The sequence below is a fragment of the Nomascus leucogenys genome, chromosome 15, assembly GCF_006542625.1.
Source record: "Nomascus leucogenys isolate Asia chromosome 15, Asia_NLE_v1, whole genome shotgun sequence".
Classification (NCBI taxonomy): Eukaryota; Metazoa; Chordata; class Mammalia; order Primates; family Hylobatidae; genus Nomascus; species Nomascus leucogenys.
In genome coordinates this window covers 71,365,676-71,393,040 of record NC_044395.1, presented here as the reverse complement: position 1 = coordinate 71,393,040, position 27,365 = coordinate 71,365,676, and the positions used below count along the sequence as shown (strand labels likewise).

Here is a 27,365-nt window from a genome sequence, read left to right as displayed (position 1 = left end):
GTTTTGACACTCTTGCAGCTGTTTATAGTCTTACTCTCTGTCATCTTCTATGCTACTAATTGCAAAAATTTCCAAGGAACTATGTTTATCTGGTTAGTATTCCCCTAGTTACACTTGTTCTTTATAATGATCATAATTCAGGCAGAGTATTTGGGTATATCAGCTTCAGTCGTGTCTTAAACCCAGGAAATGAAGAATATTGTTTCACCAACACTCAGAAGTAAAGAGAAAGCAAGAGAAAAGTGCTTTCAGCTCTTTTAATCCAAGAGGCCATGAAAAATAACCCAAGAGCTGTGATTTTTCACCAGGCAAAGAGCAATGATGTCGATCGTTTCAGCGGTACAATTTGAAGTAACACATAAAGTGAACTTGAGCCCTTAAGGATAAAGAAGGGATAACTGCCTCAAAAACTGTTGCTTTAGAAACCTAAGCCAGTATACAAGTAATTGCCTTTTATTCCTATTGCAAACACAAAGGAAAGTAGGGGTTTGTCCCCCAAAAGGCCAATTAAGTATAACAATGTAAATAAAAGCACAAAGTGCTATAGAAAAGATGTCAGAAAAGCTTGCAGGACAGGTAAAACCCAATAAGGTGTTAGCTGGACAGACTAAAATAATATCCCGGGAAAAGGAAATGAACATGTATAGCTTTGCTCATGAACTATAACAGGGTAGAAGTTAGGGAAAATAACAAAAGATTTATCTTCTGGGTCTAGTGAGCTTCAGTTTGAAAATTTTGAGTTTTCCTAGTGAATGTCATTCATGTCTGAGTCTTAGTAAAAGATAAATTAGCTGTTACTACTGATAGCTTTTCATGGTGCCCAAGCTTAACAGTAAAAAAACTTTGACATTTGCTTTAAATATGATTATCTTTAAATAGTTTTAAATTATTGAGCCACAGTCCTAGCTGACTTTATTTAACAATTTAAAAAAAGATACTTGATACAGATAAAATGACAATGAGAAACTACACAATACTTCCTATGTTAGGGCAAATGTATATAAATGGGGGCTTTTCAAAACTAATCCCTAAGATAACAATGGATTTTCATTCAATTTCTTAATTAGCTGTAAGATAGCATATATATCTGCCTAGTAAAAAGACTGCATTTGTAGTTCCATATGCTGAATTGACCAGTGGAGGGGACAGGCATTATAAAGTCACAAGATGAGACAATCTAAAGTCAAATCAGTTCACAGGCAGAAATCGAATTCTTCTAACTATGATGGTTCAAAAAGACCTCCTGTAGTCTGAATTTGACCACAGAAATAGATAAGAAGGTCCTTGAGCAGCCTCTTAAGTACTAAGGGCACATGTCCTTAAAAAGTTGCCAAAAGAAATTCACTTAGTTATTCAATATTCATTTATTGAGCACCTACTACATACCAGGCACTAGTAACACAGATAAAGAGTACACTGATAAAGCTTAATTCAGATTGGTCTTTAAAAATGCTTTCTACCTGGCCCCTGGGACCATTGTATCTTCTGAAGTCATCATAGTAGATAAGGGAGAAATTTTGCCTTAAAAAAAATGCGCCCAGTTACAGTGATTAAAACACACACACACACACACACACACCCCTAACATTTGTGGGGTCTAATGGAATAGTGGGGAAAAGACAAGATTTGGAATAAGGAAATCCAGTTGTAGGCCTATTACTTATTAGCTGTGTGACCTTAAGTTAAATTTCACTTATCTGGCCTCTTAATTGGTAAAGTGATAGTTGGCCTACAGTTGTAGCATATTAGAGCCAAAAGGAACAGAGATCATCTAGTCCTGTGCTTTTAAAAGTTCTTCATTCAAATGAAAATATTATGTAGCAGCCCCAGTGTAAAACTGATGAACGCAGAGTCACTTTGACAGCCCCTGAGCATCACTCACTCCCTTCCCTCCCCCACCCTAAAGTATTCATGAAGAGATTCACAGAACACCCTGAAAGCCACTCATCTAGTCCAAAGCCTCACTTTCTAGGTGAAGAAACCAAGACTCAGAATAGGAGTGGCTGTTTTCATGAGTACATTTGGCTTCCAACTAGAAAGGGGGGAGGAGGGCTAAATAAAACAGTTTAAGAAATTCATTAAAAACACAAATTGTCAAGAAGGAAGTCTTCCATCTTAACTCCTTCAAAGTAGCCCCTTTATGAAATGGAACTTTGAAATTGATTGTGTTTAAGGCAGCCAGCCATCCAGAGGCTGAAATGAAAAACTACCAATTAGCCAACCTGGGCCAATGGAGAAAAGTATGGCAGAAAACCCCATGTTACTTGGCATCTGACCAGGGAAAACCCTGGCCCCAACAGTTCAGGCACTGGCAGTTTCAAGAGAAATACTTGGAAAATTAAACCAACCAAAATCACCAGTTTAAAATTTCTTCAGAGGCATCCTCTTCACAGAGGAAAGTCCTGGTTTGGAATCTTGACCACTATTTAGCCACAGCAGACTTGAAATTGAACCAAAAAGTTAAAATGCATGTCAAATGCTGGACCTATTTGATCAAGGCGGTGATCTCTTCTGATTTCATAGCATCAGACAGGAAGCTGAGCTCATTGCATAAGGTCTCATATCGGAATGCCATCCGGATCTGAGCCACATTTGTCTTTCGAATATCGTTTCCTTCAGGTCCTTCTTTGTAATAATTTTGTCCCAGAAACTTTTGCTTTTCCTGTGGACCAAGAGAAATACAAATGAAACGATATACTTTGGTTCACTTTCTATAGCCATGTGGGCAGCTTTGACATCAGTCACAGCAAGTCAGACTAGTCCCCCTGAAGCAGATCTTTGGTCAGGACATCTTATCCCCACAGAACTCTTAAAATTCCTGCTGGCCTCTGTGTCCTCAAGGATGTCACCTTGACAACCTCAGTCATCCTCAGACAACCCTTCATTCCTGGCTGTGCTTTCCTTGATCAGAGAGGAAAGATAAGGTCTGCAGCAGCTACTGGGGATGGGAAAGGCAAGGGGAAGGAGGTAAGACTCTAATTAAGAAGTCCCTCCTGAGAGCTGACAAGGACAATGTTCCTGGGGAGGACCAGTCCAAGGCACCACACTGCACATGAAAAGAATCTTAAGGCTTTAACTCTGCTGCATCATCATCTGACAAGCACAGCCCCTAATGCAACCTTTTCCTAACCAGTGACATCACCCGGGGAAGTGTCAGGGGACCTAAGGTACATCAGAACATGGGTCTCAGTGCCAGCTTCTCGTCAGACTTTTTAAAAAATGACAGATGTCTGAGTCCTATAGTCTAGATTTTTATTCAGTCTAGATACTGTTCATCTATTCAAGAAATATTGAGCGCCTGCTATGTGCCAGGGACTATCTAGGGCCCGGGGATATAATTCTGAACAAGCCTCTGCCCTCACGGAGCTTACATGCTAGACGGAAAGACAGAAAAACACATAACTAAATATCAGCAGGAATAAATGGTATGGAGAAAAACAGATTAAGAGGATAGAGAATAATAGCAAGTGTGTGACTACTTCAGAATGGGCGATCAGGGAAGGCCTCTCCCAGGAGGCGTAGAGATCTGAGAAGCGTGAGGAAGCAGCCAAGAAAACGCAGGAGGCTGCCGCATTTTCTCTCCCCATGCCTGAGTGTCTCAGAGGCCCTGCCTGCTGTGTTCATCACAGATCCCCAGTGCCTGGAAGGCTCCTGGCACACAGCAGGCAGCCTTCCCAGGAGGGACACAGGCAGCACCGTCACACTCCATACCTGATGCGAGAGGCCGCTCTGCAGCACGCTGTTCCTGGCGATCTCACACAGGTCGCAGGTGCTCAGCTTCCACACTTGAGCTGCAATGGCATATTCTTCCATAAGAGCTTCCTAGACCCTCCCCCAAAGCATGTGGATTAGACGGGAGGATATCCATGTCAATCGTTCACACATGTCCAAAGCTAACAACATCAGACACCGTGGGTTTAACTTTTCCTCACTAAATGGCACCTGGATCATCAAACATCACACCTTCAAAGCCTAAGATCTTTTCTTCTGTGAAATCACGGGTTATCAAAGAGAGATCTAAAATCGTGCCTCCACATTTATTCATTGACCAGCACTGAGACCTCATGTTGAAGCCCTGTGCCAGTCATCAGGGATGGCAGTCTCTGCTCTCCTGTGACAAGCCCTCTAGTCATGCCACTTTTAGCACTTGCCCTCTAGCTTTTCTTTTTAACACACTATTTTCTTAACTTTGCGATAGATAGATAGATAGATAGATGATGATGGATAGATAGATGATAGATAGATAGATAGATAGATAGATGATAGATAGATAATAGGTAGATAGATAGATAGATGAGTAAAGTACTAAAAGCGGAGATGGAACATCAAAAAAAAAAATGAGAAGTGATCATAGGATAAGCAGTAAAATGGTGTAATCCCAGAATGATCTGGGTTTGAGCTGTGGTTTTGCTTCCCTTCTGGGATGTGAAGTGTCTATTCATCACAAGCCCTCTGTGACCTCTTCCCCACCCCACTGCCTCTGTAGCCTAGAGCAATGGTTCTCGAAGTACAGATCAAGGACCCCTGAGGGTCCTAAGACCTTTTGAAAGGTCTTGTCTTTTCCAATTATGTATTTTCATGAGGCAAGATTTCTATTTTTACAAATTTTGATTAAAAGCAAATTGAAAGCAGAAGTGGCTAGGAGAGTCCTGCTGACTTCCATTAAGACATTAAAGAGGCTTAAAAATGCAAAACAAAGGCAGGGGAAACTGTTACTTTTTAGAAAAAAAATTATTATTATGTAAAATTTCATTGGTTTATTGATATGGTTTTTAAATGAGATAATATTTTAAAATTTCTTACTCATTTCTAACATGGTAAATATCAGTAGATATAACCCACATAAACAACAGGTCTTTGAAAGCTTCAGTTCTTAAGAGTATAAAGGGGTGCAGAGACCAAGAGGTTGGAGAACCTCTGTCGTAAAAGACTCTGGTGCTTCTGTTTTTGTTAAGCAACGGCTGGTCTTGTCAACACCATCAAAACATGCTGGGTACACTTGCAGCTAGTCCCCATGCATGACACCACTGTTACCTTCCTCTTTTATTTTCCCAGAGACCCAAAGTGTAGAAATTATAATAGCATTGATTTAAAAAGTAGCAACCATTTTGAATATATGCAGACACTATATTAGACCCTTTGATTCATTATCTTCACGAATCCTCACAGGGTAGGGAAAGAGAAAATTTTATCTCCATTTTACAGATGAAGAGGAGCTTGATCCAGAAATCTAATAACTTTACCAAGGTCACAGAGCTCATAAATGTCAAAGAAAGAGAAAATAGAGGAAGGCAAAGATAGTAAATTGTGCCTTTGAGGGTTCAAGAACCCCAAAGAAAGGGCTCCTGGAAGGCACAATTTTCCCCCAACAGTGGCTTCCTTCCTGCCTTCACTGGGCCACCAACCCCACCCCAAAAGCAGAACTGAGCCATGGGCTCAGGTTCCTGAAATGGGAGGACAGGCTAGGACTGGTGCCTACTGAGGCACTACTGTCCTCACCCCAAAGTCCTTACCTTCGTGTAGTGGAACTGCATGGGGTCATCGGTGGAAAGAGAAACATGCAGTCCCTTGTGCAGGAATTCCCTCAGAGGGTTCTTGGAATATTCGAGAAACAAACTGTTGTTGCTAAGAGGAGACATGGCAATGGGGATCTGAGCAAGGTAGTAAAGATACTGCAATACCGGACTCTGCAAAAGAACCACCGAACTCATGTGACAAGTGCCAGAGAGGAGAGAAGGGAAAAGGGAAGGGAGAAAGGGAGGGAAGAAGCATTCACCAGTGGAAACCAGGGGTCTGAACCATGTCTGCCCAAGTCCTCAACCCGAGTTCCTCGAAGCCAGGACACTCAGACCCACTCTCCCCTTCCCCACTGTTCATCTCATTCCTACATTGCATGCCAGCCCTCCCTGGTGCCTCTACCCACTGTTGGAAGTGCTCACTCTTGCTCCAAACCAGAGGCAAGGCTCAGGGCAGGAAGGGCAGCCCACTCCAGCCTACACCTTCAGCTCCTTTCCCCTAGGCATGGACCCAGTCTAGAAGATGCCCCACTTTAGCTATTTTATTGCTTTGACTGCAAACAGCCAGGTTGAGACTATAAACACTCCAGCTCCTGGGAGATGATCCCTGAAGGGATGGGAGGGGCGGACCTGCCCAGGATAGAGTGGTTTTCTACTGTAGCACCCACCCCACCCAAAAATGTGACCCATGGTTACACCTCACTGGGATCAGGGAAAGGGAGCATTTTGATCAAACTTTGTGCCAATGGAAAGTGATCCAAAATATGGAGAAGACTGTATGCACAGAGCTCAAGCGTACACATGTGAAAAGGTGGATGGACTCTGTGTCCAACTAGTGTGGACTTGTTGAGTCGATTACAGACAAAGTGGCAGACCCTTCATCCAACAACAGCCTTTAGAAGGAGGAGTATAGATATTATGTTGCAGCATCAAAAAATGCTTGTCATATAACAGTAAGGGACAAGGCAGGAACCAAATTCTGTGTTCATTATGATAATAAACACATTAAAACTATGCTGTGGATAAAAGATGGAAATTAGATATACTAAAAAGCTAATAATGGCTATTTCTATTAATGTAATATCATAAGGGCTGGCTTTTTTCCATTTCTCCAGTTTTTGGAAAATCAAAATTGTGATGAGTTTGATTATATTATTTTTAAAAATAAAACCAAGATAAGAACAGACATCCCAGCCCAGAAGAGGGCCCAGCCTTCTGGCCTCACTGGTTGAGCCTCCCAGGAGCCCAGGGCAGGGCAGTCACTCAGGACAGGCTCCCGAGAGTGGCCTGGTTACCTTCTTGAGGAGCAGCCCGTGGGAAATGTTGTCAGCAGTGAGGAAGGCAGACACCAGGTGGGTGATGGAGCCGGCCTCCCCACAGTGCGGCCGGAACAGGAACGTGCTCAGGCCACGCTCCCTGTAACAGAAGGGGTTTCCGAATCAGGAAGGCCCCCCCAGTTGGCTCTGCCTGGGGCCTGTGCAGCCTCAGCTCGGGGCCAGCTCCAGAAGGAATGACCACCTACGGTCAGCTGTGCTGACCCGGTGCACCCTGGAAACTACCACTCCTAAAATGCAGAGGCCCAGGCCCCGGGTCCCCTTAGAACCAAGAAGCATCACTTCTACTGGCAGAGAGTGGGCCTTGCAGTAGAAAGAGACTCTGCTGTGCCCTCCAGCCACTCTCCTGAATTCCTCTCCCGGCCTTGTGTCCCGTATTCGTAGAACTCCAGAGCAGGGAAGGCCATGAGAAACCACGGAGTCTGACCTCTGTGTTATGGAAATGGGCAAACCAAGGCCCGGAGAGTGAAGTCTATGTTCCATGCCACTGAACAGGTCAGTAGCAAAGCCAGAACCAGAGCCCCCATCTCCAAAAGCTCAGCCCAGGACTGCCTCCACCCTGCCAGGCCATTTCTCTCAGTCAGGACCCCATTCAAAACCTCCACACCCACCAACTAGCACCAGTTTAGGCTGAGCTAGAGAGGCCCCAGGGCCCAGCAGGGAAAAGTGGGATGCAAGACTTGTAGGGAAGGGAATGGCTCAGTGTCCTGCTGCCCTGGGCAGCTAACTCCTGGCCACATGTGCCTTGTCTGTGTGCATACTGGTGGGAGCCTCTGCCTGTAAAGGCATGCATGGATTTAGTCTGTCTTGTTCCCTGTTATTTGTCCAGTGCCCAGGGCAGTGCCTATCGCATGCCAGATGCAGTGATTTGCTGAACGAAAATATGCACGTGTGGACATTGTTGGTGTGGCAGTAAGTGAACATGCATGTGTGATAGCATGTCCTATGCTTCCATTATCTCAGGGATGTACAGGCACATATGGAGTGTGCCCTGGTGTATGTACATATAAATGTGTGGACACGTGTGGACTGTGGCTGCACTGCATACTGTACATGACATATGTCTGTACTGGCATGTGTGTTATGGTGGGCATGTTTGCATGTGTGTGATCACGTGGAGACATGCCCCACATAGCAGGCTGGAAAGTGCTGTGTGTTTTGAGGTATGTGGGCACATGGACATGCGTGTTGGTTCAGGTGCACATGGACACAAGGATCACATGCATGTGTGTGTGCATGTGTGTGCATGCGTGTGTGTACTAACATATGAACCCAAGCGTGTGTGAGGGCAGGCCTCACGCACCTGCGGAGGTTGTTGAGCACCATGATGTTGGCATACATGTAGTACAGGTAGTAGCTGTAGGGTGGGTTCTGCTCACTGGTCCAGACGTCTGGGTTCGGGCTCTTGTCGGAAAACATGTGGTCGCTGTGCTTGGACTCATCATCCACGCTGTCAAACCCCGTCACCTGGGCAGGAGAGGTCAGCTCAAGGCAGGACCAGGACTCAGCCTCGGCTCAGCCTCCCAGGGCTCATAGCTGCCAGAGGCCTGGGGGTCTGGGACCCTCAGGTTCACACCTCAGCTGGGGACCCCTTGGCCTGGCTGAGGCCATATTCCTCCCAGGGATGAAAAGTGGGTACAACACCAAGGTCTGCCCCTTCAGAGCTTCCATAGGTACTCTGGAGGTGAGACAGGAGAGTGCCAAGCCCCTGTGTGGTGGTGGTGACAGTGGGGGAAACTGCCAAGCCAGGTGAAGGGCAAGGCAGCCATGGCCACCACCTGCCCCTCTGCTATGCCGAGGCCAGCCTGCAGGGAGCAGTGGCCATTGCCATCAGCAGCAGGGACAAGCTGTGAAGGAGAAGGGTCCTAGTATACATCACGCATCAGGCCCTGCTCAAAGCACTTCACTCACGTCAGTTAATTCATATTCAGAGCAACCCAGGAGGGACGGGTTGGCTGCCAGCCCCATTTTACAGTTGAGCAAACCAGGGCCAAAGCAATTAAGAAAGTTGATCAAGAAACCAGGTTTGGCCAGACACGGTGGCTCACGCCTGTAATCCCAGCACTTTGGGAGGAGGAGGCGGGCAGATCACGAGGTCAGGAGTTCAAGGCCAGCCTGCCCAACATGGTGAAACCCCATCTCTAGTAAAAAAAAAAAAAATACAAAAATTAGCCGGGCATGGTGGCGTGCACCTGTAATCCCAGCTACTCAGGAGGCTAAGGCAGAAGAATCGCTTGAACCCGGGAGGTGGAGGTTGCAGTGAGCCAAGATTGCACCACTGCACTCCAGCCTGGGTGACAGAGCAAGACTCCATCTAAAAAAAAACAAAAAACAAAAACAGGTTCTGGGCTCTGGGTCTGCACTCTTTGGGGCTGTAGGTAGAGAATACTCTAGGGCATGTCCAGGTGTGGCCAGGAGAAACCAGCCAGCTGCCTCACAGACAGATAAGAGGGTCCTTGCTGGGCTAAGCCTTGGCTCCTGGGAGGCAGCTCTGCTCTCCGATCCCCACTGGAGCTGCCCTCTGAGATGGGCCTGAGTAGCCTCAGGAAACCCCCACCCTTCCACTGCAGTTCTACCTTGGCTGGGACCCCGGGGGGCCCCTCCTGAGTCACTGGAGCCTTCTGGCTGATCCCAGAGGTCATCCCCAACCAAGAACACATGCATGGAGGGTACGGGCTCTCAGCGCACAGGGGAGGCTTGCTACCAGGCCACGGCAGTGCCTTGCAAAGGAGCCTCTGAATAGCAAATGGGAGAAAGAGACTGTCCCCCTTAATCGACAACTGGCCCAAACTGGAGGGCTCCCAGCCCAGGCCCCAGGCCCCAGCCAGGTCTGCTGGCCTCTCCTGTTCCTACGGGGGCAGCAAGGGCCCAGAGGAGCAAGGCAGCATGAGGGTCTTGGCCAGAATCTTCCGTGTCACAGAGCCCTGTGTGTCAAAGGAAATGACAGGGTCCCTGCTATGACCCTAAGCACTCCCTAGACGGGTTTGGGGGGCCTGGGAGGATCTTGAGCTCTGCTCTGTGCTCACTAGCTCCATACTTCACCGGAACTTTCTAGGGCCTGGCATGGGGATAATTTCAGCCCCTCTTCGGAGCTCTATCCAGCTGAAGCAGGGCCTCACCACTGCATCTCCCACAGCCTTGGGCGCAAAATACATTGTCTCCTCCTCCTGCTCCTCCTCCTCCTCCCCACACCTGCTCTTCCTCCATTGCCGGCAGCAACCTTCGAACAGCACACCATCCATGCTCCTGCAAAGCCAGGCATCTGGGAGGCATCCTAGACTACCCCCAGTGCCTCCTGCAGTCTCTCTCCAGGTCCTGCCAGGTCTACGCCCACCGCTTCTCGCCAAGCCCCACACTTTGTGCAGATCCCTGTGCTGCCACACCTCAGAGACACAAGCTGGTAGCTGCTATGCATGCTATGCACCTTACTATTCTCACTTGGGAGGCAACATAGAATAGGGGTTCAGGGCACACCGCTGGAGTCAGCCTGCCAGGACACACATTCCAGCTCTGCCACTTTTAGCTTTATGATCTGTTTTCATTTCCTTGTGTGTCAATTGGAGCTAGCAGCTTCACAGGGCTTTGGTGAGGATTAAATGAGATAATCCAGGGAGAGCACTTAACACCGTGTCCAACACACACCAAGCACATAATAATTCTGCTTACTGTTAACAAAATGGTAATAGTAATGGGGTAATTGTGAGGCTTAGGTGAGATCACGTGGTGGCGTCTGAGCAGGCCAAGCAGAAGCACACACGAGTGTGAGCTATTTCCGCTGGGTCAAGCTCCCCTCCTGTCTCCAGGCAGGCCCCTGACTCTCACCCCTGCCCCCACCTCCAGCTACCTTCTCTTCTGGGCCATCTCCACACAACAGCCAGAACATGTTTGTCTAAAACATAACTTTGATGATGTCCCTCAGCTTGTCCAATCACTTTCTGGGCACACAGACTCAATCCTTCCCTCGTGCCCCAGCCCTCAGGCTCCCCCATGTGCCTCTCCCTGTAGAAAGTCATCCATCACCGGGCACTGGCCTGTATCACCATCTGATACACCCTCGATTCCAGGCATCCAGAGGGAGGGACCGGCTCCCGCCTCCTCCCCCTCCCTCCCTGGTTAAGTGTCTCCCAGACTGCTCCTCTCCTTCTCCTACAACTAACTGAATCTGGAAGGGAAATATATTTTAGGGGCTTGTACTTAATCACACATAGTGTGAGGACCTTTGTTGCTAGGTAAAGCAGGTGAATTGAAGTGTTCGCATTTCTAAAAAAAAAAAAAACCTGAGGCTGCTGCTTGGTACTGCTGGGGGCTAGATCCAGCCTTTCCAGCCCCACCTGGCAGGAACCGAGTTCCCAGTCTTTGCCCACTGTTGCCCTCCCTGCTGGGGGAAAGGCCTGCCCCAAGACCACCACCCCCACCCCCCTACACCCTCTGACTCCCAGAGCTGCCCCTGAAGAGAAGGGGACTTTTTAGAAATCCAGCTTCTTGGGGCTGGTGACCCCATGCCTGGAACACAGGTGGCAGGACCTGAGATACCATCGTGAAGGGCAGGAGCAAACCTGACCCGGCTCACAGCGAATCCATTCCTGCCTCTGCCACTGTGAGCCCTGCCTGGGGCGCCACCCGCACTTACATATTTAAGGAAGAGGTGAAGCTCTCGATGATCTTGGGGGTTGATAGTGGCCTTGAAAAGGGGCAGGAAGATGTTCTCCAGCATCTTCCCAAAGTTTGGCAGCAGCTTCTTTGACCTAAATATGTCACTGGGGGACAGCAAAGACTCGCTTGTCAGGTGGATCTAACAGCCTGCTGCCCTGTCAGAGAACAGCCCCAGTCACTTCCTCAGGCACCCTGTGTCCCCATCAAACACCCAGAGTCAATTCAGATGTGACCTGAAAACAGATCCCTCCTCTGTCCTCCTCTCCCAGCAATGTCTGCAATACTCTGCCTTGGTTTGGAAGCTCCACACCTTGCAAGCTCCTCCATGCCCATCTGAACAGTTTCTCAAGCCAGAAGCCACTGGGAATGGGATGGTGGCATTCTGGCTGACCAAGAGGCTGAGATATGAGTCCTCAAATTCCCAGTGACCCAAACATTCTGTTACTCAGCTCTGTTTCCCTAAACCACATACCCCAGCCCATCCTGGAGCCATGGGCTCCACCCTGGCCAGCCGCCTGGAGAGGACAGCAGCCATCTGAGTGACATCCAGGGAGAGGCCAGCAATGTAGACCACTACAGCTCTCCCCATACCCTGGGGCTCACCAAAAGGACAATCCATCCTCAACCCACAATGAGAAGAAGGCGGGGGTGGTAGTTCCCCCAAAGCCTTTGCACGTCTATATTTTTCAAAGATCAAGAGTTCTAGTGTCAGCCAGACGCAGTGGCTCACGCCTGTAATCCCAGGATTTTGGGAGGCTGAGGCAGGTGGATCACAAGGTCAGGAGTTCAACACCAGCCTGGCCAACATGGTGAAACCCCATCTCCACTAAAAATATAAAAATTGGCTGGATGTGGTGGTGGGTGCCTGTAATTCCAGCTACTCAGGAGGCTGAGGCAAAGAATTGCTTGAACCAGGGAGGTGGAGATTGCAGTGAGCCGAGATCATGCCACTGCACTCAGAGCCTGGGTGACAGAGTGAGACTCTGTCTCAAAAAAAAAAAAAAAAAAAAAAAAAAAAAAGAGCTGTAGTGTCATGCAGACATCTTTGCTCGTCACTCCTTCTATGGAAAAATCCCTGGAAAGGACAAGCTTAAGCTGGCACCAGAACAGGCCCTACCCCTCAGGAGTGCAGACTCAGCAGCCCACGAGGGACAGACTGTCACCTCTGTAGGGCACAGGGCAGACAGCGGGCCACCTCACTTACTAGATCCGGGGCACCTGGATGATCCAGCGCATGTTGGGAGAGTAGACCTTGTGCTGGATGAACCAGCGGGCCAGGTTGGGCCACTCCTCAGGACTGCGGCCGTAGATGGAGAGCCGTGGCTCTGAGTACTGGTACTTGCTCTCCTCCAGCTCCCGGGCAACCTCCTGGCACAAGAAGAGCTTGGGTCAGCCCCAGTGCATCCCAGCTACATGGGAGACTCTCACTCTCCATCACCAGCAGGGTCCTGTAGCTCCCCCAGCCACCTTGCTCCCAGGCTGGAAGCACTGATCTAAATCCCCAGGGCTGCCTGCTCCTGTAAGCTCTTGTTCCACTTTAGCAGAGGCCCCCTCTGGGGAGGAAGGCCTTGGGTCTGCAGAACCAGGCCACAGCAGAAGCATCTCCACACGGAGCTCATCTGCACCCAGCCAGGTTCAGGCTGCAGAGACACGAATGCCAGGCCAGGTGCTGTGAGCTCTGCCAAGGTGGATACCCTTCCCTCCTCTTCCCGGCAGTTGGCACATGCAGCACTGCCTGGAGCAGGCAGCCAGGCCACAGCACTGGGCGCCTGGGCACCTCACGCTTGCCTGAGCTGATGGTGGACAGATGGAGGGAAAGGGGCCAGGGGCACACAGGGCCCCCACTCTCTGAAGGCAGATGTTGGCAGGCACCTGAGAGGCCTTAGAGAGACTGAGGGTTCACTCACCTTGACCATCCGAGCAAAGTACTCTCCTCCCAGATAGTTTTCAGTTTTCAAATACAGGTCGCGCAGCTCACTGGCCCCCACAGGGTTGTATTTGGAGTTGAACTTGTCAAAGCGGTGGAATGTCTGCCGGCCCTGGGGGAGGAGACCACACCAGTTGACACATCGTTCTGCAGCCACCATGAACATTCCCCTCTCTAGACCTTACGATGCGGCCTTCTGTATGGCCACACCGAAAGACATCTTCTATGTCAATTCTTGCATGAAACCTTAGGAGCTCCTGAGCGCCAGGACCATGGATCCTCACTCGGTCAGCTTGAGATCCTTTGGCAAGGCCCCCTGTGAAGGAACAGCAAGAGGCCCCACCTGCAAGTTACCACAGCTCGGCTCGGGACATGGCTGACTTAGTGAGCAGAGAGGCTGCACCATTGAATAATAGAACATTCCCTATCACTACTCACATTTTGTAAAGCACTTTCTCCACATTATATCATTCAATGTTTTGTTTAACAAAGGTTTTTTTTGTTCTAATAAAGCATGCACAACACAACATTTACCATTTCCACCATTTTCAACTGTACAGTTCCAGTGGCTTTAAGTACATCGACATTGTTGTGCAACCATCACCACTAACCATTTCCAGAACATTTTTATCATCCCAAACAAACTCTATACCCACTAAACACTAACTCCCCATACCTTCCTCTCCCCAGCCCCTGGTAACTTCTACTCTCCTTTCTGTTTCTGTGAATTTGCCTATTCTAGGGACCTTATATCAGTGGAATCATATGATATTTGTCCTTTTGTGTCTGGCTTCGATTTAGTATAATCTTTTGAAAAGTTCATTCATGGTTGTTGCATGTATCAGTACTTTACTCCCTTTTATGGCTGAATGATATTCCATTGTATGGATATACCGCATTTCGTTTACCCATTCATCTGTTGATGAACACAGGCTGTTTCTATCTGTTGGCTGCTATGAATACAACTGCTATGAACATTAGTATGTATCTGTTCAAGTTCCTGCTTTCAGTTCTTTTGGGTATATACCTAGAAATGAATTGCTGAGGCATAGGTAATTCTATACTTAACTTTTTTAGGAACTACCATACTGTTTTCCATAGCAGTTACACCATCATTTAGTGTTTTAATATTTTTTTAAGTTAATAAGGCACATGGCTGTCACCATTTTATAGGCAAGGAAATAAAAGCTTCCATGAGTTGCCTAAGGGCACAAAACTCCTAAGTGGCAGGAGTGGGATTAGTGCTTAGACCTGTCGGGCCCCAAGCCACACACCCTCTTTCCCTGTCCCATGGCTGCCCCAGACCTGTTATTCTCTGAGGCCACATGACCTCTCAGTCAGATAGAAGAGAAAGAGCTGCTTCTGTAGCACCTCCCCACAAGCACAATCACGGTGGCTTTCCAGGGGGCTGAGTCCCCAGCCAGGGCTGCCGTCTGCTGGCGGCACTGGAGCAGAAGCTCACTCACCGCATGGACATCCAGTGAGTCCACAGTGAGGTCGTAGGGGTCCATGTGCAGGCTGTCAAACACCTGCCGCAGGGTGATCTTCCGGCCCCGCTTCTCCGCCACAGTCCTGTCAGGCTCCGTCTGGTATGTGTGCTTGATGAAGCGCAGCAGATGCTTTTGGTTCATGCAGGCAGCCGCATGGATGTGCGTGTCCACCTGGAACACAGCGCCCACCAGGCCCTGAGTCAGGCCACCTCCCCTAGCAACAAGAGTTAAGACATCCAACCCTCAATGTGCACAGAACCCCAGCACCTCGTGGGCCATCGGGGCAGCCCCACCAGTGCCTGGATCCCACCCCCATTTCTCCTCCAGACTTCGGAACTGGTATCCCTCCCCTTTCAGCCTTGCTGAGCATTCCACCTCCTTACAGCACCAGGAAATCTTTTTAAAATGCAGATTGGATCAGGCCATTCCCCAGTTAACAAATGATCTATGGGCCCATCGGCCTCAAGATAAACCCCAAGCACCTTGGCCTGGGATTCAAGGCTTATTTCAAGCCTTAACTCTCACCTTGCCACTGCCCCATTCTGTGCTGCAGCCGTGACAAACCACTTACGGGTACACAAGACACCAAGGTACTGTATCACTTTGCCCACGTGTCACTTTGCCCACGTGTTTCTTCAGTCTGGAATGCCCTCCTGTATCACTTTGCCCACGTGTTTCTTGTCTGGAATGCCCTCCTTTCTCTCCACCATCTCATCCACCTAGAAATATCCCACAACCTCCTCCATTTGGGAGCCAACCTTGTTCTTCCAAGCACAACTGAATGCCCTTTCCCTTGCCCAACCTCATAACCTGGCACAGGCATCCCATTGTTGTGCAGACCCTCCTGATCACTCTAACGTTTGTGTGTCTACTCTTTCACTAGACTGGGAGCTCCTCAAGGACAAGGGCCATGTTTGATGCCTCTAAGTCTTCAGCACCTATCCCAGAGCCCAGTACAAAGTTGAACCAATGGATGAATGAATGAACAAATTAACAGGTGTGACAGGTTCTCACAGTTTCAGTGATAACCCTGAGAGCCCATCAAATCCCACTCTTCCCATTGATCCCTCTCAGAACCCTCAGAGCATTCCCAAAGCAAACCTCCAAGTAGGAATGAATGAGAAGAACAGACACTAAAGGCCAACCCTCCAAACACACCCTTCCTTGACTAGTTACACCTCACCCAAACTCCAGGGCATCCAAGTCCCAAGAAGAAGCCACTCTACTGGAAGCCGCTCTACTGACCCTAAGCCAACAAATGGACTCAAGCTGTGGGGCCCAAGGCCAGAGATCTTAGAGCAAATCCTAAAAAGCAGAAACGAACAGTCAGCTTAGACTTCTCCCCACATTCCAGGGAAAGGCAGTTTTTTGCAGAAGGCACCTTTGCAGAAGGAGCCCAGCAAGGTCTCAAAACACCTCATGGGATTTCTCATGTCCTCTATATCGTGCTAAGTCCTGTGATACCAGACTGACCCCTTGCATCTCTGTCCTCTCCTTTTCAGCCTCCTTAGTCAGCTCATCCTCACTACCAGACCTCTTAATAATGGAATTTCTTGATGCCTGGTCCTGGGCCCTCTTGTCCTCTCACTATAAACTCTCTCCAAAGGTGATCTGTTCCATTTCTGTGCATTTAATTATTTTCCTTATACCAATTCCCAAAAGCTTTTGTCACCAGCCAAAAGCTCCAGAACTGTACATACTACTGCCTTCTTGACATCTCTATCTGGATAACCCAAAGGCAGTTCAAATTTAATATATCCAAAAGTGGACTCTCCATCTCTGACCCCAGCCCAAACCTGATTGTCTCCCAGATTCTGGAATCCCAGGAAATGATGTGTCTTGAATCCAGCTGGTCACGCTGAAAAACTGGGAGTCATCCTTGGCTTTCCTACTACTCCCTTCCCACAGTGAGTCTCATCAGTTCTACCTTCCAAATGGATGTCAAATCCATACAATATTCTCCAACCTCAATGCCACCACAGGAGTTCAAGCCTGCATGTTCTCAGGCCTGAATTCACAGTGACCTCCTAACTGGTCTTGTTCCTTTTTCTTGTGCTCTGGTTCAATTCATTCTCCATACACAGAATCTAGAAGGGATTTTTTAAATGTAATTTGATTCTGTTACTGAACCCTCTTCATTAATCTTAGGATGAGGGCTCTGCTAATATTACCTGGATCCTACCCATCTCCCCAACCACTCATCCCCACTCTGCCTTTTCACTGTGCTTCACTCATAGGACAGCCACAAGCCCAAAGGAAATGAAGCCCCAGCTAAGCTGAGGGATGGCCTGACATCACTGTGGGTAAACTGACTCCCCCTCCCTGAGCCCAAGGGACCTACAGGAGCTCCCGGGGAGGACGACAGCAGCCTCAAGGCCAGGCTGCTGACAGCCATTAGACCACACTCTGGAGCTACTGCTGTGGCCGACTGGGCGCTCAGCCCGGGCTGGGGTGAGGAGGCGGCTGACCTTAGGGCAGGCAATGCTGTCTACGGCTGGCTGAGCATCTCCAAGTAATGCCAAACCAGATATTTGATCCATTGGACCTCTGTGAGCATTATGCCAGCCAGCCCATGTCGTTAGCCACAGCACTCACTCATCAGCATCCTTCCTGCCATTAATCTTGCCATTCTTACCGGAAAAACAGACCACTGGACATTGGGAAAACAAAGCAAAGCAGAAAACTGAAACATCCCCAAAGCCCAGGCTCCTCAGAGATGAGGCTGGGCTCACGTGGGATGCACAAAAGAAGGTCAGCCTGGCTCAGCTCAGCTGGACACAGCTTGGTACAACGACCTCAGCATGACTCAGCATATTCTGGGCTTTCTGGTCCTGTCCTCTGGCTTACCAATGACATACCACAGGGGGGTCAGCCTGTCCTTACCCCCATGAGTCACAAGATAAATGAGGAAAACAACTGGACAATCCAGGAAGCACCCCATCCAAACTTCAGAATCTCAAGGGTGATTATTTTAGGAACAAAATAATTGAAGGTCATTGGAGGTCAGTGTTTTCAGTTCACCAGAGGATCCAAGTGCATTCCCCGTGTTCACCTAAGACCTCAGATATAAACAAAGAGCAGAGTTTCCAGACCTGGGACCTAAGCCAACATTGACCATTTCCATACCCATGGCATCAATAATCGAAGACAGCACTCTTTTCACTAAGCTTTAGGAGTAGCCTCTGGTAACTACCCCTAATTGGTCAGGTTTGGCACAGAAGATAAAACTTATTTGCTATTCTTAATATGACACTTAAACCACAGTGGATATCACCTACTTCTACCCAATTCCCAAGCAGCAAACACACTCAGCCCTTCTGTCTTACTTCTGCATAGAAAACAAGTGTCTCAGTCACACAGTCCTGCTGGCTGGGCCTCGGGGTGTCTCAGCCCTTCACCTGCTGCAGTGTGACAGGTGCCTTCACAGATACCACCCACACAGATCCACGGCCACATCACAGCTCCTGCCTCAGACCACAGCCCTGGTCTGCCCCAGGGACGCCAACAGCCACTTTAGACATATGGAGGCCATCATCCAGCCCATTCTGGATTTTAGAAAGCAGCTCTCCTCCCCATAGTAGAGGCTATGAGAGTGCTATCAAGGCCGGGTGTGGTGACTCATGCCTGTAATCTCAGCACTTTGGGAGGCCAAGGCAGGCAGATCACCTGAGGCTGTGAGTTCAGGACCAGCCTGGGCAATATGGCAAAACCCCATCTCTACTAAAAATACAAAAATTAGCCAGGCGTGGTGCCAGGCACCTATAATCCCAGCTACTCGGGAGGCTGAGGCAGGAGAATCATTTGAACCCAGGAGGCAGAGGTTGCAGTGAGCCGAGATTGTACCACTGCACTCCAGCCTGGGCAACAAGAGCAAAACTTCATCTCAAAAAAAAAAAAAAAAGAGAGAGAGAGAGAGTGGTATCAAGTAGGCAGCACCCAGGGGCGGGAACAGGCCTGACTCATAGCAGACCTGCACCCATGTTTATGGACTGACTATGGTGCCTAAGAACAGGCCACTGGGTCATAGATATCAAGGTCATCTCCGTCCAGAGAAAATATTAACCCCAAGACTGCAGGAGAACCCTGGGGATAGGCTCTGATGTGTTACCCTAGCCCCACACCAGGACTGTTTCTCATGTTGTGGCCAGAGAGCAGCGGGTAGACCCAGGAACACCCACTGGGGCCCCACCTTAGAAGCAAACAGTGTCAGTGCCAGCACAGTCAGCGAGGACACCTTGGCCCCAGGCAGCAAGAAGCAGGTAAGCCCAGAGCATTCACGTAAGCTCAGGGCAGGGCTGCATCAGGCTGGGCGAGGCGTTTCTTTGGACACGGGCCTGGGCATGTGCTAGGCGTGTGAAGTTCTTTGGGCAGGGCTGAGAGGAGTTCACACAGTGGTGGAGGCATCCACCTGTCTGAACACCTAAGGCTCACAGAGAAGGAACAAATGGTGCTTGAAGGTGAAAATGCCAGGGTGCCCATGTAAGTGGTGTCTAAAACACCTTTCACTTCTGCCTGGAAATCCCCAAGACACTTCTGTAAGCCTCTCAGGGCACATGAACTGAAGCCAAACTCTCACTTCTTAAAGCTCTTGATCCCATCCAAGTGGGAGTCTGTATTGGAACCCTGGCGTGTAACAGAAGTGGTCTTAGGGCCTCCAGGTAGGGTCTTCCATCTGCATTGCTGAGTGCTCCCAGCCAGGAGGTCAGGGAGGCTGCAGCTGGGCTTTCCCAGAGGAGCCACATCCTCCCCTGGCCTACCCTCCCTTTTCAAAGCTGACCCCAAAAAGAAGAAGTCCCCAAGAGGTCCCAGCTGGGACAGAGCTCCTGTGGAGATGACAACTCCACTGTGACTCCACTCAGCTTTGGTCATCCCTCCTCCAAGCAAAGCCTGATCCCAACTCTTCCCCCAGGAGCTTCTCTCCCAGCTCACCACCACACCCTGGCCCACCTCCCTGCCTTCTGTGGGAAACCCACAGCCCCTGCATGATCCAGGACCTCCCCACATCTCTGCAGCCTTACTCTCCCCACATCCTGCTGCTCCCTGCTCCCGATGCCTGAGCTCCAGCCACACCGCACTGCTTGCAGTTACGTCAACGTGCTGTTCTGACTCTCTCATACCATCCCTCCCTCCTGACATTTGCACATCACGTGCCTCTACCTGGAATGCCACCACTTCCATTCCCCCACCACACCCTCTGCCTGGCAAGCTCCTACTCACTCTAAGTCAGCTCAGTTCTGGCCTCTCCCTCAAAGCCACCTGGTTGACAGGAAGCGACTCTTGCTCACCATCAAACACCCCCTGCCTAGCACTGACCCTGTGCCTCACTGCACAGTGCTTCAGCAGAAGAGAATGAAAAGGCTGGGGCCATGATCATTTAACCTTCACTCCTATCACAGCTGCAGCCCCTGCAGGCGGAGACTGCCAGGAGCCCCGGACAAGGCTGCCATCCCCTCGGTGGGAGAAGAGAGGCAGAGATCTGAGCATATCAGAGGTTTTTCTTTAAATCCACATGATCCCGAAGGATGCAAAACCACAAACTCCCATCTCCAGAGAGATCTTTATTTTTTTCAGGGAATTTAAATTTTATTTTATTTACTTATTTATTTTACTTTAAGCTCCAGGATACATGTGCAGAATGTGCAGGTTTGTTACATAGGTAAATGTGTGCCATGGTGGTTTGCTGCACCTATCAACCCGTCACCTAGGTATTAAGCCCAGCTGGAAGCCATCATCCTCAGCAAACTAACACAGGAACAGAAAACCAAACACCACACGTTCTCACTCATAAGGGAGCTGAACAATGAGAACACATGGACATAAGGAGGGGACCAAAGAGATCTAAACAGCTGTGTCTTTCCTTGATGACTCCATACATCCCCTACCTGAAAAGTAGGCTGTGCTCAACTTTTATGACCAATTAATAGGCTGTGCCCTATTTCCCAAGGAAGAGGGCACATCCCAACAGATACACAATGCGGACAAAGGTTTCCACCTAGAGTGATTCAAGTGCTGTCTGAAGCCCAGCCTGACACAAACACAGCTCACCTATCTTCCTTCTGCACATATGCTTCATACCCCTCTGGCCACGAAGGCTGCCCTTAGCCAGGAGCCCTGACATTCTCACATGGGACAAGCCTCAGACTGGCTCAGGGCATCCCATGGGCTGGGAGGGGGACCGGGAGGGGCAGCTGTGAACACTGGCCCCTAACGCACCTTTCTCACGTTATAGAAGTCCCGGTGGGGGTTACTCTTCAACTCTTTGAACTCGGACATTTCGTTTAACATCTCATGAAGGCTGAACTTGGATTCCAGAAAGTTCAGTCGTCGGTGACAATAGGTTTTCCTGCAATTGGAGATGGGGAGAGACCATAGTTGAGCAGAAGTCACATCGAGCTCTCCAGTTTGGAGGCCTCCAGCAGCTGCAGGGGCCAACCCTGGCTGGAAGGGTCAGGATGGAGCAGGGCGGAATGAGGAGGTTCTGGCTTTCTACAGACCCTGCTGAACTGTTGAGTCATAGCCACAGACTATAAAGTCAGTGGAGAGTCAGGAGATTGGGCAGTAGCAGGCCAGCTCTGGGACCTCATACTGGTGTTTTGACTTCTAGTTTATGTGTTTAGGGAATTAACTGCAAGCCTCCATTTCCCATGAGTAAATATCAGGTGGTAACACCCAAGGCTGAAGCAAGGGTTAAACTGGTTTATGCTTGGGAAAGGGCCTGACTCCAAGCAGAGTGGATGCTCAGCGGAAGTCTCCCTCCTTCATCCCCTCCTTTCCTTCCTCTTTTCTATCCTCAGCCACTTGTCATTCCTTGAAGAAGGAATCTGTTGCCTGGAGGATTGATAACACAGTCAAACTATAAGGCACGACCTGCCCACCTTGGCTTGCAGAGGAACCAGCCCCCTGACTTAATGGCCATGGCCCAAGGACCTCTCAACTCTGAGGCTTCACAACAAGAGGAGGATGTTTTGCATCATGGGCAGATTGGGATTGTAGGGATATTTGTTACCGAGGCAGAAATCTCTGTAAGGACTGATGCCCCCAGATTCCCACCAACTCAGAGAAGGGGCCCATGATTTATCAGCCAGCAAAGGCCTTTGGGGATGGGGGTGCTCACTGCTGTGGCCAACCGCCAGCCCACACACAGCCCAGGTGCCTAGCCACACACCTGCATCCACAGCCACATGGAACCTTTGACCACAATTTATGCTACCCTGCTTCCTCGGGCCCCCAAAACAAACAGCAGCTTCCTTGGCATCTAATCATGTAGACTTCCATAAGAGCGTCTGCCGGCGATGCAACAGCACAGTCATCCATCTGCCCAGACAAGCCCCAGAGTGGACGGAGCACAGGACAGCCTCAGAGTCAGAAGGGAGTTTAAAGGCCATCTCAGTCTCTCTCCCCAGGCAGTATCCTCACAACCTCCCAGACGGGACAGCCACTGCTTGCACACCTGGCCGAGGACAGCCTCTAAGCAACCGCCCCTGCCCTTCCCATGCCTTAGTTCTGCCCTCAGATCAGGGAGGACTAAGAGTCATGCTGCCCATCCACGTTGGGCTCACTAAGCTACTTTGGAGATTGGCATCACAGGATTCCCAGAAAACCAGAGAGAAGGCCCTCAGGAGTGACCAGCACCTCCCCTCACCCAGACTCCCACCCCCAGCACAGCAGCACTCTGAGGCTCGCAGGGTCCGGGCATTACCGATCAGCCTAAGTGCCCACCAATAAGTGAGGGGCCAAATTCAGAAAGATGGCTGCCCACCAGGTTAGCTGGAGCCAAGCCCACAAGCATCATGGGGCATCATGCCCGTGAGCAAAGTTCCCCAGGCTCCCTGCATGCTCCCCTCCAGAAACCCAGAAAACCCAAGGCCTGAAGCAATGTCTTCATCACTCCTCACCAAATATAGTTATGGTCTGGGCTGGTAACTCTCTGCAAGGCTGCTGTCCTGCCTGGGGAGAGGGATGACAGCCATTCAGAGGTGCCCAGGTGGCCACCAGCAAGCAGAGGCTCCACACTATGCATGCAGAAGGGACACGGAGGCTGGGCACGGTGGCTTACACCTGTAATCCCAGCGCTTTGGGAGGCCGAGTTGGGTGCATTACCTGAGCTCTGGAGTTTGAGACCAGCCTGGGCAACATGGCAAAACCCCTGTCTCTACTAAAAATATAAAAAATTAGCCATGGTGGCACATGCCTGTAGTCCCAGCTACTCAGGAGGCTGAGGCAAGAGAATCACTTCAACCCAGAAGGCAGAGGTTGCAGTAAGCCAAGATCGCACCACTGCACCCCAGCCTGGGCAACAGAGCAAGATGCTGTCTCAAAAACAAAAGAGGGGACAGGGAGTACCAAGTCGAAGCCTATGCCAGCTTATGAAGGAAAACCATTGCAGAAACCCGCAAAGCACTGAGGAAAGGAGAAAACCACGCTCTTTCTAGGATGCTTTAAGTACAGGGGACCCCAGGGCAGAGGGGTGAGGCCTTTCTCATCTCTTCCTACAGAGCAGCACCTGTGCAAAGAGAGGCAGCCACAGAGAAGCTGGCTTACGTGGGGCCATCGGTGATGAGAGCCAGGATGTGGCTCATGTCCACCGTGTAGGTCTCCAGGTCGGGGTAGGGTAGGCTGTGTGGCTCCTGGCGCTCCAGCATCTTCTTGTTATCATACACGAAGAGGATGCCCCCCTGCATGTGGACCAAGTAATCCAGGTTGGGGGGTGCATCATCCAGGCAGTAGGGGTCTTCCTGGGGCAGTGGAGGAGGGTGGAAATCTGCAAAACAGGATCGAGGGATGGAAAAGTGCCCCTGACCTTGTGAGCACACATGGGCTCAAAAGACACGGAGGCCTGCCCTGGCCTTCCTGCCCAAAATCCAACCCCGCACCGGCCCCGCATCTCATATGCTCTTCCCTGCTTCCTTTTGTCTCGTCAGCACTTACCATGTCAAACCATGTCACTTCTTTATCTCAGATATGATGTCTTCTCCACTCCAATAGAAACTCCATGCAGGCAGAGACTTTAATTTGTGCTGTTCACTGCTGAGTGTCTAGAACAGTCCCTGGCACATGGCTAGCACTTCAACAATTTTTTTAAATTTAACTGAAATGGGCTTCATTTTCCTTGGCACTTCAGAGATCCCAGGAATATTAAAAAGAGCAGCGGTGTCTTCTCCCAGGAAGAGAACAGATTGCACCTGGACTGCCCAGTGGGAATAACTGTCCTGAGCCCAAGCCAGCTGAGGGGCTAGATAAAGAAGCCACTCCCTCCCCAAAGGAGCAAAGGATAGGGAACTTGTCTCCCCCAGAGCGAAGAATGCCAATGATAAAGCCATCTGCCCCCCACCACTGTAGGTTAAGGTTAGAATTAGTCAACACGAGGCAGAAAACTCCTCTATGCAATTTCCCTGCTGTGAGACTTTCAGCAAACTCCTTTACCTCTCTGAGCCTATCTCCTCATCTGAAGATAACACCCCCTGCCTTAACACACTGCTGTGAGGGTTGCAATAGTGTGTACAGGAAAATTCTTCATAAACAGTAATGCACTACAAATAATGAATTATAGGATATTATTCTTATTATTCTCATAATTAGTTTTCCTGACTCTTGATAAACTCTGTTCCTGGCCAAGGAGCATATTGACGCTAAATATCAGTAGAGCTGGAGGCTTCAACTCCATGCAGCTCAGCCGGCACCATCCAGGATCAGCTGCCCAGCTGCCAGCATAGGCAGGAGCAAACCTCAAGATCTGCATCAAAGGAAGCTGCCAAGGCAGAGTGACCTGCCTGGGCATCCTCCATCCGTGCTTGGAAGGAACAGACCATCCCTAGAGCACATGTGAGGAGCCACAGAGGGGCTGATGCAGGCAGAGCTGGAGAGGGGCATGCCCCATCAGGCACAGCCACAGGCCAGCTCAGGAGACCCTAATGCATGCAGTGGTCTGTGAGATGCAGGCAGTTCAAGGCCCAGGTGAAGCTACAGCCTGCATGTTCGGAAGTTGCTCCTCTTTTCCATACTCATGCCCAGAACACGGGGGTCCTCTGTCCATGTAAAGTACACATTTGACAGTTATTTCTGTCTGTCTTTGCCAAAACTGGGGTGGTAGGATCCACTTCCCTCAGATAGGGAAATGGGCCCAAAGGGCTGAGATTCACCTAGGGCCCCAGATGCTCAAAGTACAGGACTTGAAATTCAAGGAAGCCAGAGACTGGGGCAACTTGGCACCACCAGCTACTCCCAGAGGCAGCCAGGGTCCCAGGCACTGAGGGAGACCACCAGGCCCTTATGTGTCCCCCACCACCAACTTTCAGGAGTGGAGTTTCCTATTGTCCTCATTACCGCCTCTACTGCTCCTACATCCTTCATGGCAAGGCTTCATGAGGGAACCACCCAGCCCTCTCCGATATCCCCTTCCCTGAACTCAGCAGCATAAATGTAGCTACCATTTATTGAACACTCACTAGATGCCAGAACTGAACTAAGTACTTCACATGCATTCTGCTGTTTAATCCTCACGACAGCCCTGGGAGATAGGTATTATTTGCATTTCCATTTTACAGATTACATTTTACAAAGTGAGGCTTGGAGAAATATCTTTCTCAAAATCCCAAGAAATTGACAGAGCCCAGATACAAATGCAGGTGTGTTTGACACCAGAGCCTACATGTCTTCCCAGGGAACATGCCCTCTGTTCCTACTCCCATCCCGATCCACCCTATCACCAATTTGGCATTTACTGTGTGATTGTGTTCTTTTAAATATGCCATATGAGGCCAGGCGCAGTGGCTCACATCTATAATCCCAGCACTTTGGGAGGCCAAGGCAGGAGGATCACTTGAGCCCAGGAGTTTAAGACCAGCCTGGGCAACATGGTAAGACCCCCATCTCTACAAAACATAATAATATTTTTTTTTAATTAGCTGGGTGTGGCGGTGTGTGCCTTTGATCCCAGCTACTCGAGAGGCTGAGGTGGTAGGATTGCTTGAGCCCAGGAGATTGAGGCTGCAGTGAGCCGTGATTGCACCACTGCATGCCAGCCTGAGCAACAGAGCAAGACCCTATCTCAAAAAAAAAAATCCCACATGAGACTCACTGTCTCCCTGGTGGACTCCCAAGAACAAGGACTGTCTTTCACTTCTCTGTCTTGACTTCAACAGTTCAGCTCTGCACAGGCTAGGCATACAGTATACCTAGAATCAATCCTTGGGGGAACCATCAAACATCGGTGTGGGAGAAGCCAATGAAAGAACACTGTCCTTTTAAAATACCATCAGGGGAAATATATCGAGCCAGAAAAAAGCCCTGACTAGCTCTCGGTCTGCCCACACTTGGGACCCAACCTCCAGCCAGAGCTCCATACCTGGAAGGCCCTCTTCCGGAGGTGCAGTATCCGCCCGCGGATGACCCAGGTACTGGGATGTGATCCGCGGGAAGCGGTGGTAGGCGAGCCGCGCATACTTCTCCCGGATCATTAGGGCCTTAGCCAGGCTCTTGGCTGCCTGCTCATAGTCCTCCAAAGTGATCTGCAGAAGGGAGGCAGGCAGGAAAGGGTTCACGCAGCAGGCCTGAGACTGCCATCCTTGGAAAGATGTGCTTGCAAGATTGGCCCTTGCCTGGTATCTGGGAACCTAGATTTCAGGAGGGTTCTCACCACTCCCTGACCAACAAGAGTGGTTCATTGCACCTAAACTGTTTGTACAAACAATATGGTTTATGTTGGACACCTGCTTTCCTTCTGGGAGGCTGGAATTTGAGATGTGCTGTGCAGATGTGTGACCAGCCCCAGTGAAAACCCTGGGCACCGAATCTCTAACGGGCTTCCCTGGTAAACAACACTTCCCACATGTGCTGTCATAACGTGATGCTGAAGGTATTCGGTGTGTTCTGATGATCCACGTATCTCTCCCTTTGCTGATTTGCTCCATATCCTTTCACTGTAATAAATCAAAGCTGTAAGTACAGCTATGTGCTGAGTCCTGTGAATCCTCCTGGTGAATCATCCAACCTGGAGTGGTCTTGGAGACCCCCAACACAGGAGACACAGGAGGAGTTAGGGTCGTTGGAAGAGAGACAAGTGCTCCAGCCTGCACACCCAGAAGCTGGCCTCACATGCAGCTAATTAAGCCAAAAGTCTGTCTTTGCACCAGGCCCATGAAGGCACAAAGCCTGAGACCTATCCCTGAAGGCGATGAGCACCGTCATTTTCAGTTGAGAAAATTCATGTGTCCTTCAGATGTCGAAACAAAACAAGAAGCAAAAGCAAATTCTGCATGCTCAGCCTGCTTCTTTGCCAACCCCACGCTTCTGATTAAATCTGTTAATCACCCAACTCATCCAGGCAACAAGCCCCATTGTCATGTGTTAGGTGCCAGAACTTTCCATAGATTTCATTTTGCTCCTTACTGCAACCCATTTTGCAAATGAGAAAACTGAGGCCCAGAGAGGATAAATCACTTGCCAG

The 27,365-nt window shown here is 49.6% G+C and overlaps 1 protein-coding gene across 6 annotated transcripts in view; it reads right to left on the bottom strand.

Annotated features, from left to right (window-relative positions):
• Positions 1–1,345: 1,345 nt before the first annotated feature.
• The window catches only part of AMPD3 (adenosine monophosphate deaminase 3), a 56,437-nt gene continuing 30,417 nt past the window's right edge, over positions 1,346–27,365 (bottom strand). For 5 of the 6 annotated variants that reach the window (XM_030829434.1, XM_003254934.3, XM_030829433.1 and 2 more), the window contains 12 exons: positions 26,265–26,427; positions 23,462–23,681; positions 21,134–21,263; positions 14,897–15,091; positions 13,411–13,542; positions 12,708–12,871; positions 11,481–11,607; positions 8,154–8,317; positions 6,812–6,932; positions 5,514–5,687; positions 3,712–3,822; positions 1,346–2,662 (listed from right to left, as the gene is read on the bottom strand). In XM_030829434.1, coding sequence (XP_030685294.1) covers positions 2,486–2,662; positions 3,712–3,822; positions 5,514–5,687; positions 6,812–6,932; positions 8,154–8,317; positions 11,481–11,607; positions 12,708–12,871; positions 13,411–13,542; positions 14,897–15,091; positions 21,134–21,263; positions 23,462–23,681; positions 26,265–26,427 — 1,878 coding nt within the window. In that variant the 3' untranslated portion in view covers positions 1,346–2,485. The remainder of the gene's footprint in view (positions 2,663–3,711; positions 3,823–5,513; positions 5,688–6,811; positions 6,933–8,153; positions 8,318–11,480; positions 11,608–12,707; positions 12,872–13,410; positions 13,543–14,896; positions 15,092–21,133; positions 21,264–23,461; positions 23,682–26,264; positions 26,428–27,365) is intronic. The other variant, XR_004033655.1, reaches the window with a different exon arrangement.